The sequence below is a fragment of the Lontra canadensis genome, unplaced genomic scaffold (assembly GCF_010015895.1).
Source record: "Lontra canadensis isolate GAN:19392208 unplaced genomic scaffold, GSC_riverotter_1.0 scaffold34, whole genome shotgun sequence".
Lineage (NCBI taxonomy): Eukaryota > Metazoa > Chordata > Mammalia > Carnivora > Mustelidae > Lontra > Lontra canadensis.
This window is the reverse complement of record NW_022631028.1, coordinates 202,423-217,626: the sequence shown is the minus strand read 5'-3', so window position 1 is coordinate 217,626 and position 15,204 is coordinate 202,423. Positions and strand designations below refer to the sequence as shown.

Genomic DNA, 15,204 nt, shown 5'->3' with positions numbered 1-15,204 from the left:
CGATCTAAGACTCAGATTCCCACAGACCAGTGGGGAAGGACATTTCCCTCTTTTCCTCCTTCTACCTTCCACTCCTTTGAGTTCCATCCATTCTTCTATTCAGCTCATCTTTTAATACTAGAGAAAATGCTCCCCCCACCACTCCATGACTACTGACATCGCGTTTTAAAGTCAGGTGTTGGCTCTGACCAAATGAAGCCCTGTCTCAAAATCTAGAACTGCAGTTTTCAAGAACTAGGGATTCAAAGGATACAAGGAAATATTTGTGCTAATTCTGAAATCATTTGTAAGAATAGCAAATGCATGGGGAAAAGTTCTCAACAACTCCATTTCATGCTAATTCCAAGTGATTCCTTGTAGTGCTCTGTGAAGACCCGTGGCAACTTTCTGAGCATCTGTCTTGCATTTGCCTAACAAGTTAATTAACACTTTTTGTCACTCTGGCAGCTTTGGAGGGGAGGCAAGGGGAGGGGGATGTGACAGCCAGTGCTGCCTCGGGTTAACCCTGCATTACCCCTACTCGGGAGGAAGGCAGCTGAGTTTAGCATTGTCAAAGCAGAGGGTTCTACATTAACCTTTCTGATTCTGTCTGCAGTTGGGGCACCCAGGGCGACTTCTCGACAACCCACGCACTGCCTGCTGTGAAGGTGAAGCTGTTCACAGAGAGCACAGGCGTCCTGGCCTTGGAGGACAAGGAGCTCGGACGGGTAAGAGCTCCCCATCACAAGGAGCTCCAAAGAGTGGTGTCCCCAGGTCCTATAGGCAGCATTGCCAAGTAGGAAATGTCCCGCTTTGGGTTTGAATCCACAGGCTCTACTCTCCATTGACTGTGTGACCTTGGGCAAGTCCCTCAACCTCTCCATCCCTCTGTTTCTCCTCTTTAAATCTGGACTACCAATAGTGCATGCTGCAGAAGTCAGAGTAGGGGTTCTCCACAACCTTAGACCCAGAAACTCTCTAGAGCCAAGTTTTGCAATGACCCGCCTATCCTGAAGTGAAATTATTATATGATTTAACAAACCGACCCATCTAACAATTTAAAAATCAATACAATGACATAATATGAAGGAGAAATAAAAGGGAATTAGTTAAGAAAAATAACTTCAAAATGTAAAGATTTAGGGACAACCTAAAGAAGGAATGTCTAGAAGACCTAAAGAAGGAATGTGAACCACTCTAAAGGTCACGGCCACAATACCCGCCCTAGAGGGGAGAAGCTCTGAAGCTTAAATGTCAGTAAACAGATTTCTTGAAACGGCCCACAAATCTTGGTAACAAAGTTTCCTCAATTTCCCTGGAAAAGCACCAAAAATACTTTGAGTGTATATTGTTCCAAATTACAAAAATTCAATGGAGAGAAGTTTAAGGATCTAATTGCTTATTAAATGATTCATGAATTCTGCAAGTAGAGAGGGCTCCAAGGAGATGTATGATAACCAAAGTTTCTGTAGAAGGAGGATGGGGCGAGAAATTATCAGCAAAGGAAAAGGATTGTTTTAGGCAAGGTGGTTTTCCTTTAGGGGGGAAAGTGAGAGGTCTTATCACACAGATGACCCTGTCTCTCTTTGAGGGATGGAGGGGGCTCACGTGGCAGATTCACCAGCCCTGACCAAAAACTTCCTGATGGACCCATTAAGACTACATTTCTGGGGGAGGTTGAAAGTGAAGTTAGATTATGTCCTGAGCACCATTTGGGGAACAAATGATACCCTTTGATGCCTGCGGTTTTCTTCTTAACAATATGTAAAGAAGATTTAAGATCCAGACTCAGTTCGTTATAAACAGGCTTTTCCACCTCCACTCATACCCAGTGGGAATATTCAGAAGTCGGGTAACGTGCAGGACGATTCCTCACTGAGGAGAAGCATCTCATTCACTGCATGGCGTGTAGTATCCCTGGGCCCCGGCCATACAGTACCAACAGAGCCCAGCACCATTATCTTGTCGACCAAAAATGTCCCCCAGATTTCTGAAACATCCCAAAAGGAGGCCCCAATCCCTCTGAGTACCACTGAGAATTATAATAAAGACATTTCTTTTTGCCTCTCAGCTATCAACTCTGCACCACGCAGCCGTTATTTTCAGAATGTAAGTTAGATTTGCTGACTTCAAATGCTTCCATCACTCCACACTGCTTACAATAAAATTACAACTCTGTAGCACAGCTACAAAGATTCATGTGATCTGGCTTCTGCCCACCTCCTCGGCCTCTTTTGTTGCTACATTTCCCTTCCTCCACTATTCCCAAGAGCATTGGGGACAGTTCTCAGTCCACTGAATAAACCACTCTTTTCCTGCATCAGAGGGATTTCTCGCTGTCTGGAGCACCCCCCACTGCCTAGCTCTTCAAAAGGTTGCCTCCTTCCTTACATAGATGCTGTCCCCTCCCCAGAGAGCCCTTTCCTGACTGCTCATCTTCCTTCATTCACCACCCCAGCCGCCTGTCAACTAAATTTGATCACCAAGGAGAGAAAGAGAGAGTTATTTACAGAAATTTTGGCTTCTGTCTCCTACACTAGACAACGAAAACCCCATGGGCATAGAAATCTAAACTACTCTGTTCACTACCCTATACCATGAACCCAGCACAGAGACTCCCAGTACATTTCATTCCATACTGGTTGATTTCATAATTCCTTCTGAAAGCTGTGTAACCTCGGCCAAACGTTCAACCTCTCTAAGCCCCCTAGTATGTCAGTGGAATAAGGTGAGAACACCTGCAGACAAGCACACAGACACACACTTCTAACAAGGCCAGGAAGAACACAGTAAGCATGCTTTCTTTTTTCATCCTTTTGTGCCGACTTACTTAATCTGGCTTTCATCTATAGAGCTGACCCAGAATCGTATTACTAGGATGCCAACCAGGGTATTAGTGTTAGAAGTGGCAAGTCCGGCAATCCTCAGCCTGAGTCCACAGAAGGTTCCACAGAATCCAGGAACCCCTTGAAATCGTTTGCAAATGTCGAGGTGGGGAGGGGCATATGTGCATTTTTCTGGAGACACAAGTCTAAAGCATTCACCAACTTCTCAAAGCTGTCTCCACTTAGGAAATTTAAGCCCACTGGGCTAGTCAAACCCTTTTATTTATAGGGGAGAAAACAGATTCCCACGAAAGGCAGGAAGCTTCCCCAGATCCACCCAGTTAGGTGCTGCCCAGGCACTATACGTTTGCCATTGGCCAGGGCCTGGCCCTGAGGACACGGTGAAGCCCTCTCCCTGACGCTCCATGATAACCTTGATGAGTTATTGCTTATCCTGCCCAGATGAGTGCACTGCGGCCCAGAGGAGCTAAGTAATATGCCAGGGATGATGCTGACTCATCTCCAGGGCCGCTTCCACTGTACCACTTTGTTCCTATGCAGAAATAAAACTCTTGGTTCTACTGCTGTGGGGAAGGCCACAGGCTTGCCACAGCCCCATACAGTTAATCATTTCTTAATAACTCATTTTCTCCTCCAAACCCATTATGTATTTTCCCAGATAAGAATGTACTCTTCCGGGGCGCCTGAGTGGATCAGTGGGTTAAAGCCTCTGCCTTCAGCTCAGGTCATGATCCCAGGGTCCTGGGATGGAGCCCAACATTGGGCTCTCTGCTCAGCAGGGAGCCTCCTTCCCCCCTCTCTCTCTGCCTGCCTCTCTGCCTGCTTGTCATCTCTGTCAAATAAATAAATAAAATCTTTAAAAAAAATTTTTTTTAAGTTTATATTAAAAAAAAAAAAAAAAAAAAAAGAATGTACTCTTCCTACCAAAGAAACTTTCCCCCTGTTGTGGTTGCGGTGGAATCAGTGTGGCTGGTCCTTGTGCCAGCTGGGGCGCCCTCTGCTGGCAGCACCTCCTCACGCAGCAGCTGATGATAACTGCTTTCTTGTTTAAAGTGAAGCAATTTCTTGTACCCCTGAGGGAGTGTGTCTATGCTCTAACTGTTCCCAAGCTTAGCAGGACACAGCCACATTTAAAATCCCAGTGCTACATTCATTCATTCAACAATATCTAGCTTGTTCATTATGCTTCATTTTAATCAACCTTTTTAATTGAAGAAATAATTCCTCCACTGAAAAAAAATTAATGGATATTAGTGAAAATGAATGATACCCTCCACCTTACCCAAGTAGCTTTTCCAGAGAAAAACCTTGTTTTCACTTTATTGTGTATTCCTCACCCAGTATTCTAAGCATGTACAACCATAGCATACACAAACATATGTATATACATTGAAAAAAAGAAAGAATAAGGAAGGAAGGAAAAGGTGAGCACAGCTGGAAGTTACTGTATACATAGTGCTTTGTACTTAACTTGAGATATTAGTATATTTGAAGATTAGTCCATGTTAGCCCATGCTGACATGCTTCCTGTTTCACAGATGTGTAATATTTCATGTATAGATGTATCATAATATATTTAGGTTGTTTCCAGTCTTTGTCTGTATAAGCAATGCTTCAATGAATAACCTTGAATTTATTTCTTTGCACATATGTGTGTGTGTGTATGTGTAGGATAGTTTTCAAAAAAATGTTTTGCTGAATGAAATTTGAATTTTGACAGACACTACCAAATTGTCCCTTAAAGAGTATACACCAATTGATACTTCCACAAAAGGCATAAGTGACTGTTTCTTTGAACCCTTGCCAATACTGTAATATTGTCAAACTTCTGTTCATGGGATAGGATTGTGAGCCCATGGTGTACCATCATTTGTGACATGCACAGAACAAACAGAAATAATGACAGGCAAAAATTTCTGACTTCAAAAAACTTAAGGAATATAGACATAAAAACTAGAAATTATAGTGCAATGTGGTAAGTGGTCTCTAAAGAACACCTGGGAGCACAGAGCTAGGGGATGTAACCCAGTCTGAAGATCAGGGATGCCTTCCCGGGATCGAAGGTAGTTGCAGAAGTAAGGAGGATATATAGGCTAAGGCTTGGAGAGGACCAGCCAGGTAAAAGCTCAGGGTAGAGCAACCCCCCACCCCAGAAGGACCTGCCCATGTGCCCAGGTAACTGAGAGAAGCTGGGACTGGCCAGCATGCAGCTCACTGCACGGAGTGGGTTGTGTTCCCACATCAGCATCACCACATCAAAGCACAGCACACATGGGCCTCAGCTGAGATGACAAAGTGCTTGATTAGCAGCCTGGAATGTCCAGATGAGGTGTCTGGACTGCTCAGGGCTCATGTGCACCCAGGAGGACCCTAATAATTCAGCAGGCCTGACACATACAAAGGAGTCGTCGACCCGTCAGGCACATGGCAGGGTGGAGATGAAGATGGAGGAGAACTGCAGTGACCTCATCTCTCCATCCATCCCGGAGAGGAAGTCTCCCTGGGGAGCCACCACGTGGAAGAAGAAGTCTTTGTGGAGGGGCCAGTAATGAGCTGTGGTCATTTGTGTCGGCGAATGGACACCATATTGCCAGTGGGAAACACGCCCGGAATCCATATGGTGGAAGGCCTGTTAACGAGCTCCGGGTGCCCAGAGCGCTGCTCCTGCTTTGATTTTGCCAAATGGGCAGGAGCAGAAGGAGGCTCAGGGCCTTGCCTGCTGCTGTTCTGGCCCTGGTTGGGCTTTCTCTTACCAGCCCCTCCCCCTCCTGGCTTCCCAGCACATCAACCTCGCTCCCCAACCCCTCTGGCCAAACTAGCTCAGGAGACAGTGTCTTCGTCCCTGGGATCAGCAGCAGCCCCTCTCTCCATCTCCCGAAAGCAGGGGTCTCAGGAAATGGAACACCATATAGAGAGACATATAGGGACAGGCATTCCCTTGAGGGGAGGGAGAGGTCCCCGCTGCCCAGCAGCACCCTGACTTCCTTGCTCCCAGCATCCTACAACATATTACACTTCGCTGGTACCAGTTATGTCAGTTGATCCACTTGGTGATAGAATTTTAACTAAATTAACCCTCGCAGAATGAGTAAGTGGCCTGCAAAGATTCCTACAGAAGTGCTATCATCTTAGGATGATGCTAGTATTGCATCCCTGGCAAACAGCATGAAAACGGTGGAGCTGACACCCGTCCTGCTAAGCAGGCGTGCTGTCATCCGCGTCGTGAGAGAAATTCACTGCCAAAGTCATCAGATAGGCTAGACGTCAGTCAAGAGATTCTGAAATGATTTACAAGACTACTTGAGATTTACTTCCAGTGTCATGAACAGTGAGCCTTGCCCTAAATATATAGGGTGCCCTTAAAATACAGCTAATCATAGCATGAAGCCACCACAATTAGCAAGATACTTGAAAATACAGCTTTTTATATTTAGCTCTTTTTCTTTTTAAGATTTTATTTATTTATTTATTTATTTAACACAGAAAAATTACAAGTAGGCAGAGAGGCAGGCGGTGGGGGGCGTGTGGGGGGGACCAGGCTCCTTGCTGAGTAGAGAACCCAATGTGGGGCTCGATCCTAGGACCCCGAGATCATGACCTGAACAGAAGGCAGAGGCTTTAACCCACTGAGCCATCCGGGCGCCCCTATTTAGCTCATTTTTAAGACTTCTGTATTTATGTATATTTTATGGTACATGTAACAATGTAATATATTAATACAAAGTAAGTATATATGATGTAAACAGAATGTAAATATGACATATTTATATAACATATATAAATATACAATGATATTTTCTATATTTATGTATCAATGGTGTTGTATTTTTGTATCGATAGCAATATATTTAGAGAGATTGGGCTACTGGGTCAATGAATTCTGATGGCATAGGGCGTGATCAAAAAATCTTTGGCAGCCTCAGATCTGAAAAATCAGGCCTCCTATTTCAATCCTGTCCTAAGACGTTGAGAAGACTCAGCAAAAATGGATCCATTTTTTTTCATCAGAGAGAGAGGATGTAATGGAGGGGGTGGGGCGTGGAAACGGTCACGCCTGGAATGAGAAGGAGTGAAAAATCAGCACAAACAAGGCGCCTCAGAGCTACCGATTTTATGTTTCCGCCAGGGTCTCCCGCCCTTCCTGAGCTCTCGCGAGAAGCTTTCAGCTCGCACCCATCCCGCGAGCTCTCGCGAGAAGCCCTCTGCTTCCTCCCTGCCCCACGACCCAAGCTTGTGGTAAGGCCGGATTGTCGGCCAGACTCCGAACCTCTCCTGTCCCTTGTGGAGGGGTTAGGAACCCCGAAGAGAGGCTGCCTTCCCCAGCACCGAAAGAAAAAAGCTGCTGTGAAAACAGCCGAAGCCCGCAGGCAACAAACCAGGGCACGCTGTCACCACGAAAGCAAATCTTAGCAAGGCCAGCTTTTGTTGCGCCTATATTTAGTGCCTGTTCCCTCAGCTGAGGGGCTTTTCCACATCGTTCACTCCTGAGGAACAGTGCATGTTCCTCAGATCCCATGTGGCTCTAGAGAACTCAGGTAGCAAAATGAAGAAGGGGGTGTGCTGAGTTACCCACTCCTTGCCCCGCCCCCGCCCCCGGAAGCAGTGAGGACCAAGCAGGAGGCTCCGGTTGGGAGTGGCGTCCCTGAAGCACACACTGAAAGACGCTTTCCAAGAGCTCATCTTTACCGCTGTGTCTGATGCCTTTCAGGCCAGGACAGAGTCGGTGTTGCGTGACAGAGGTGCCACGGTCTGGCGAAATGCTGTGCCAATGTGTGAGTGTCAGCAAGACCCTTCCCTTGCGTAGGTCTCGCGTTTCTCATCCCTCCCATAAAGTCCCTTCCATTTTCGCCTGCGGCCTTCCTCCTCCTGAAAGGGGAAGGAACCCTGAGGAGTGGAAAGACGAGTGGGAGAGAGGTGCCCTGACGTGTAAGGATATTTCTTTCTTTGTACATCCGTGTTCTTACAGGGAGAGAATCGTGTGTGAACATCGTCCATTCCAGGTTGCTTTAGGACTTTGGAATTTTAGGAAAAATACAAAAACTATATCACAGAAACCGTTGATCTCGACTTTTACTGCATTAGCCAGGGAGAGAGAGAAGAGGGCAAGAGAACACCATTTCTGTCTTCGAGCTGGTCTGCTTGGCAAGAGGCAGCCACGGTTGGTAGACGGAGCCTTGGATAGGAGTCCGATATCCAGGGTTCTGCTTTATTTAACAGCCCTTAGCTATGGCAGCTGGACAAGACACTCAGCTTCTCAGCAGCAAAGTTTCTCATCTATTAAAAACACGCCCATGACCAGGTTTCCATTTTCTGGCTAAAATCATTGTCCTTTTTCCTTACAGGTTATTCTCCATCCCACCCCAAACAGCCCCAAACAGTCAGAGTGGCACAAAATGACAGTCTCCAAAAACTGCCCTGATCAAGACCTCAAAATCAAACTTGCTGTCCGAATGGATAAGCCTCAGAACATGAAACATTCTGGGTAAGTGTTTCTTCTCTGAGTGATAGTTTTAGGGAGATCTCCATCCATTTCCTAAAATATTTTCTAAAAAGAAAAACTATCTTCAGAGAAGTACTTGGAAGGAAATACAAAGGATTCATGAGAGATTACTATAAACTTCCTCAGTTCTTACGATTACTGTATGTGCATTTGTGCTATCAAGATAGAATAATTTCCTTCTTTTCTAATAGGATTTCCAGAACAATTCAAAATGTTCCCAGAAGCATGCTGGGTGGTTCTGGTTCAGGAGGTTTTGCTGACTTCATGTACCTCTTCAGTGGCATCTAGATCTTTCAGACGCTATGTATCTTCCACTTGCATCTTTGTTAACAGCCACGTCCAAGAGATGTGAGCAAGTGCCATAGGCGACATTCAGACATTCAATTCACATTGAATCAGTGTTAGTGTTTAGTGTAGTCTTCAAATAAATGACCAAAACATAAAAAAATGTATGATCACCTTCAGTTTCTTAAGGTTAAGAGGCATGAACAATTAAGTGATTTCAAGTAGCATAAAAAGAATAAGTGAAGTAAGTTTCATTTCACAGATCAATGATTTGTACAGAAAATGTTTATTGACAACTGGGTATATGCCATGGCCTATTAAACTGCTTGGACCCCACTATCTCAGTAAATGTGGTCACTTGGAGAGAAGTTGGGCCATATAATTCTGAATGGGGGCATGTCTAACCAGTGGAAGGGAGTGGATTGCTTTTCAGGGATTCTGCAGGTACCAGTTGCCAACTGGGTATCATTCTGCTTAGCCCCTCTGCTCAGTAGAAACATCTCAATTCTCTTTGGGGTGTGTGCATCTATGAGTTGGCTTAAAGTGATAAAATTGACATGAAAACTGAGAATTGGTTATGTGCTAGAGGCTTGGGGAATGCAAAAACCCAAGACCAGGGACTAGCCACTGATTAAGACATTTAAATAGAGACTTTAAACAGGTCCAGGAGGGAACGGACAGGACAGGAAGTACACTCCCCAGCAGATGAGCAGACCACAGCAACATGTGGTTGGGGAATAAAGAACAGCATTCTAGCTTTGGTGCCTTGGAGTTTTAGGGAACATGGAATGCTCAAGGTTCCAGAAAAAGATAGATACTTTCCAGTCAGGGCACTGGAGGCAATCAGGCATGGGGAACTCCAGAAAAGAAAATGTCTCCCAACAAGTGGGAGGCCCAGTACTGAATCTGAGCTCTGGCATGGCTTTAGAGAATTTGCGTGGCATTAACTCGAAGCCAAACTGTTCCCAGAGCCTGAGATGGGACTATGCCAAAACTCTTCTGCCTGAGGCCATGGGAAGGCTGTGGAGAGTGAGTCAGACCCTTGCTACACATGTAGTCTTTTTTCAGCCGTCCATGATGAAGGGCAGCTAGCTTCACTTCAATCAAGTTATCCTCTCATGAATATTCTCATGAAATATTTGTGAAGTCAGCTTTCCTCCTCCTTACCATACTCCTGGCGTATATTCTAAAAATGTTAAGTGGAATTTCTCCCTCATATTTCTTCCCCCTTGATGTAAACATTCCAGTTTCAAGACAATAGGTTTGAGAATTCTTTTAGGTCTCTATAGCACACAGGAAAAGATTCTGAATATTTAGCAAACTATTGGCTCATAAATGCTTAGTAACTATTTGCTAAAAGAACCAGAGTGTGAATGAGTAGGATGGAAGGAGATGAGAGAGAGAAATGAGGAGAGTAGGACAGACCAAAGAGAGAGACAAAACTAAAGTATGACTAAATGTATGTGTCCTCAAAAGTTCAGTTTTTTTAAACTTCTGTCAAGGATCAGTACCTCACCTGACCTACTCAGCCCCTTTGAAGCACCAAACAAGGAGTTTTTCAAGTACTCCCACATTTAAGCTCCACGGTACACCTTGCACGGGTATTAATTTCTCTATGGAACACATTCCCATTTCCCACGTTCTTTTCATTTACTGTGTTGGAAACTGAAGTAACTGATCTGAATTCACTAATTTTTCTGTTGATTCATTTGCAAAACTATTGAGACATTTTAGACTACCTTGACCCTATGGATGACAGAAGAAATATGTAACTCCCTTCTGACAGTTTACATAGCTATTTCATATTACTGACTGCCATGTAAAAATCACCGCTCTGCTAGGAAATAACAAGGAAGGCCTGAAGGAGCCCTGAGAAGTAGGCAATGATTTTTTTTACTAACACTGTCAGACCCAATGTGGCCTAAATCAGGCATGCGCAGCATTAGTTGTGCAAGAGATGACAAAGAAAATAAAAATGTATACTGTGGACTGTAGTTTGTTTGTTTGTTTGTTTTTTCATTTAAAGTTAAAATAGCTTCACTGAGCCCCATTGTGTGGTAAAGGAGAGAAATATCAGAATAGTGTTAAAGCTTAAAGAATAGTAGAGAGAAGGAAATTTTAAAAAGCATGACTGAGGTTATAAATTGTATCTACTTTCACGTTTATTAAAACATAAAAGGAAAATCAGAATTACTGTGAATGAGTCCTTGTTGGTGGACTGTGGTTCCTTGAATGAACCACCGGGCCATTCAGAATAACTTTCCTTATTGAACAGAAAAATGTTAGTAAGAAAGTCAATGCTACTTTCTGGCCTTAAGACATTAGGATCTGGGCCTGTTTGACAATGAGCAAGTCCTCGGAGAGTAATTTTTCATATTTTACGTCCATATAGTGTTTTCAAGCTCAGCAAATGTATTCACATTCACTTTCTCATTTTATCTCTGAAATAGCCTCATAGAGACTAGTTATCATTATATTCCCATCTCCAATGGCTTCTCCCTTCACCCAGTTGCTCAGACCAAGAAACTTGGGGTCATCTTGGACATTTCTTTTTCACTTTTGCTCCTCATCTCATCCAGCAGCAAATTCTGTTCACTGCAAATAAGGTAAACCTACAGTTCAACCTCTCCTCACCACCACTATATCACCATTTGGACACAAGTCTCCAACCTTCTTCCCCTTCACTTGTGCCCTTACTCTGTAAGCAGTTTGTCCCCCTACTGCTGTCCTTGCTTCCCTGTACTCTTGTTTCCCACCAGGAAGCAAGAGTAATTTATTTTTTATTTTTTATAAACATATAATATATTCTTATCCCCAGGGGTACAGGTCTGTGAATCGCCAGGTTTACACACTTCACAACACTCACCATAGCACATACCCTCCCCAATGTCCATAACCCCACCCCCCTCTCCCAACCCCCTCCCCCCAGCAACCCTCAGTTTGTTTTGTGAGATTAAGAGTCACTTATGGTTTGTCTCCCTCCCAATCCCATCTTGTTTCATTTATTCTTCTCCTACCCCCTTAACCCCCCATGTTGCAACAAGAGTAATTTTTGAAAAACATTTACTTGTTTGTTTGTTTGTTTGTTTATTATTTATTCACTTGAGAGAGAGAAAGAAAGAGAGAGTGCAAGCAAAGGGAGGGGCAAAAGGTGAGAGAGAATCTCAAGCAGACTCCATGGAGCCCGATGTGGGGCTCAATCCCAGGACCCCAAGACTGTGACCTGAGCTGAAATCAAGAGTCGGTGTTTAACCAACTGAGCTACCCAGGCGCCCAAGAGTAATATTTTTTAACACAGAAGTTGGCTCTTGCCACTCCAATGCTGGAGCTGGAAAACCTCCAATGATTCCCCATCTCAGAGGAAAACCCTTTGTTGTTACCATGGCTATAAAAACTCCACTACCTCCCTCACCTTGATCACTCCTCTAGCCACATGGGCCTCCCTGCTCTTCCCCAAAGACTCCACGTGTGGGGCGCCTGGGTGGCTGAGTGGGTTAAAGCCTCTGCCTTCGGCTCAGGGCATGATCCCAGGATCCTGGGATCGAGTCCCGCATTGGGCTCTCTGCTCAGCAGGGCGCCTGCTCTCCCTCTCTCTCTGCCTGCCTCTCTGCCTACTTGTGATCTCTGTCTGTCAAATAAATAAATAAAATCTTAAAAAAAAAAAAAAAAAAGACTCCAGGTGCACCCGCACCTCAGGGCCCTTGTTCCCACCCTTCCCTCTACCTTGGATTCATCTTCTTCTTCACACCTACTTCACATTTCTACATAGCTCACCTGATTTCTGCAGGTCTCTGTACCATATTAGAATGCCTTCCTTTCCTGCCCCACTTGTGTCCTCTCTCTTTCTCTTACTGTGCCTTATTTTCAGGATTGCCCTTATCACAATCTCACACACCATATATTTCTTTGTTTATTGATTTGTTGTCTCTCTTCCCCCATTGAACTGTGCGTTCCTTGTCACTAAGGACATTTGTCTCTCCTGTTCAAAGTAGCTATTACAGGGCCTGCCATGTAGTAAAAGTTCAATAAATTAATCGTTGTGTCAATGAATAAGTGAATGAATTAATTGCCACTTTATACATAGAGAAACAGATGTGGAGTGGTGAACAGACTTGCCCAAATGAAATTAAACATTGAAGCCAGGTCTAGAATTGTGTTATTCCTACCTTAACAAAGGACCAAAAACTTAAAAGAAATGCAGAGCTCGCCTGATGCCACTTTGGATTCAGTCAGTGAACCATAGTACACCAACCCAGAGTAATTTACAGCAAATCTGATTTTCCTGTTATACTTCAACAAAATGTGAAGGGGATACAGTTTATAAGTCTCAGCCGTGGTTCTTAAAAATCCCCTCTCTTCTTCCATTTTCTTAGCTGTGTCACTACTGTAGACCTTGTTCTTCAAAACTCACACTTGTCTCTCCTCCCTGCAAATCTCCAACACACCACTCAGATTGGCACAGACTCTCAAACAAGACTACTACTACTGACCTAATTGAATATTTTCAGGATTCCATATTCTCTCTCTTTTGTCTTATTCTCTATAAATGTCAATTAGTTTAAGTTGGTTGACAGTGTTGTTGAAATTGTCCAACTACAGACTTTCTAACAATTATTGAGAGAAAAGTATTGTAATCTCTGACTTTAATTATAGATATTTCTGTTTCTTCTTACAATTCTGTCCACGTTTGTCTCATTTACTTTGAAGCTCTATTCTTAAATGCATAAATGTTTAAGGTTACTATGTCTTCTTGATGAATTGACCCTTTTTTTATTATGAAATGTTCTTCTTTATCTCGGGAATATTCTTTGCCCTGAAATTTACTTTGTGAGACAGTAATATAGCCACTCCAGCTTTTTAAAAGACTAAGGTTAGCATGGTAAATCCTTTCGATCCTACTATTTTTAACTCATGCCTTTAGAGTTAAAGTATATTTCTTGTAGGCAGCATGAAATTAGCTCTAGCCTTTTAAATCCAATCTCAAGATCCCTGCCTTTGAATTGGAATATTTAGCCTATTTATATTTAATGTGATTATTGATATAATTAGGTTTAAATTAAATTGCTATTTGTCACCTTGCTTTTTTGTTTTCTCTTTATTCCATCTAATCTTTGTCCTCTTTTCCTCCTTTTTTTTTTTTTTTGCCTTCTTTTGGACTAATTGAATACTTTCATGATTCTGTTTTATCTTCCCTGTTGTATTATTGTCTATAAATGCCAGCTAGGTCAATCACCTAGGAAGTAGTCCTTGACACTAACCACTTACCAGCTGTAGGCAAGTTGCTTAACCTCTGTGAACCTCATTTTGCTCAGCATAAAAAAATTGTGATAGTTTTGCCTCATAAGGTTGTTGAGATAATTAAATGAGTTAATACATGTAAAGCATTTAGAACAGGGACTGATACGTGGTCAGGGCTACAGCTACATAAGAGTTGGTGATGGAGACTGTTGTCATCATTGTTTGCTTTCATTCATTTATTGTGCTTCTTCCCAGCCCATGCTTCTTTCTGTTGGGCTGCTGCACGAAGACTGAAGCATCTGGAGTCTTAGCACCCTCCATGTTCTCATTCTTTCTCCCAGGAAGGGAGGGATGCCTCCCAGTGGGAATCTTGGTTTTGTCTCAGTGTGACTGCCCTTCTTAGAAGAAATTCACATGAAGAATTTCTAGCAGGAAGAAAAATTTTTTTTAAAAAGGCCCTGCCTCATTCCCACTTGTGATGGATTAGGTGCCATGACAGCACAGGGACACAGAGAAAAATAAATGCAGCCCCTCCTCCCTCAGGGCTGAGTCTCATCTCCACCTAGACCAGAATGGCACCAACTCCTCATTTTCTAGGTTTTTCATTGACTTCTGGGTCCATAGCCCCCAAGGTTGAAACCTCAACCTATCCCTGGTTCCCATGTTCCCTCTCAGCCATCCTACCCTTTGTACGGTGTCCAGGGACAGGTGAGTCTGGCAGATGTCCTGAGGGGAGCACATACCTTCTCTCTGTACCAGGTATTCATCCATCCTGGGAAAAGACATACAATAAAAAATTTCCTCATGAATTGCTATGGAGCACCACCATATGCACACCTAGTGCTAAGCACAGAAGATACTTAATAAATAGAGCTGAGTTATTCATTCATTAACACTCACAAACATCAGGTGAAGGAAGACCATCCCATTTTCTTTTATATATACAATTCACAAGTTACAAGAATTACTAGGGATATTCCCCTTCCAAGGAACCCCATGGCAGAGGGATGCTGAAGCCAGGGGGCCATGGAAGACCAAAGAGCATCTTTTTCTTCTCTCTTTAGCCCTTCATAGTTCACTCTGGCCTCTCATCTAACTAAAATGCCCCCAGCAAATGACAGGGGTGTCAATGACGCACTGGCATAGGTTTTACAAAAATAGTACAAGCAAGGATAGGTTAGAATCACAAGGCAAAATGTAGCCTGGAGCTCCAAACCCAGACATGTATACTGTTTTATTTCCCAATAGATGTGCACCCCAAAGCCGAACATAAATTCAAATGAATTCAAAGATGAATCCTTTGCAAAGTTGGTAGTTACATGTTCTTTGTACCAGAACTATTATTTCTGCCACTGC

The 15,204-nt window shown here is 43.5% G+C and overlaps 1 protein-coding gene across 27 annotated transcripts in view; it reads left to right on the top strand.

Annotated features, from left to right (window-relative positions):
- The window catches only part of CADPS (calcium dependent secretion activator), a 467,297-nt gene that overhangs the window by 278,423 nt on the left and 173,670 nt on the right, over positions 1 to 15,204 (top strand). For all 27 annotated transcript variants that reach the window (XM_032867304.1, XM_032867302.1, XM_032867301.1 and 24 more), the window contains exons 7-8: positions 596 to 707; positions 8,168 to 8,307. In XM_032867304.1, coding sequence (XP_032723195.1) covers positions 596 to 707; positions 8,168 to 8,307 — 252 coding nt within the window. The remainder of the gene's footprint in view (positions 1 to 595; positions 708 to 8,167; positions 8,308 to 15,204) is intronic.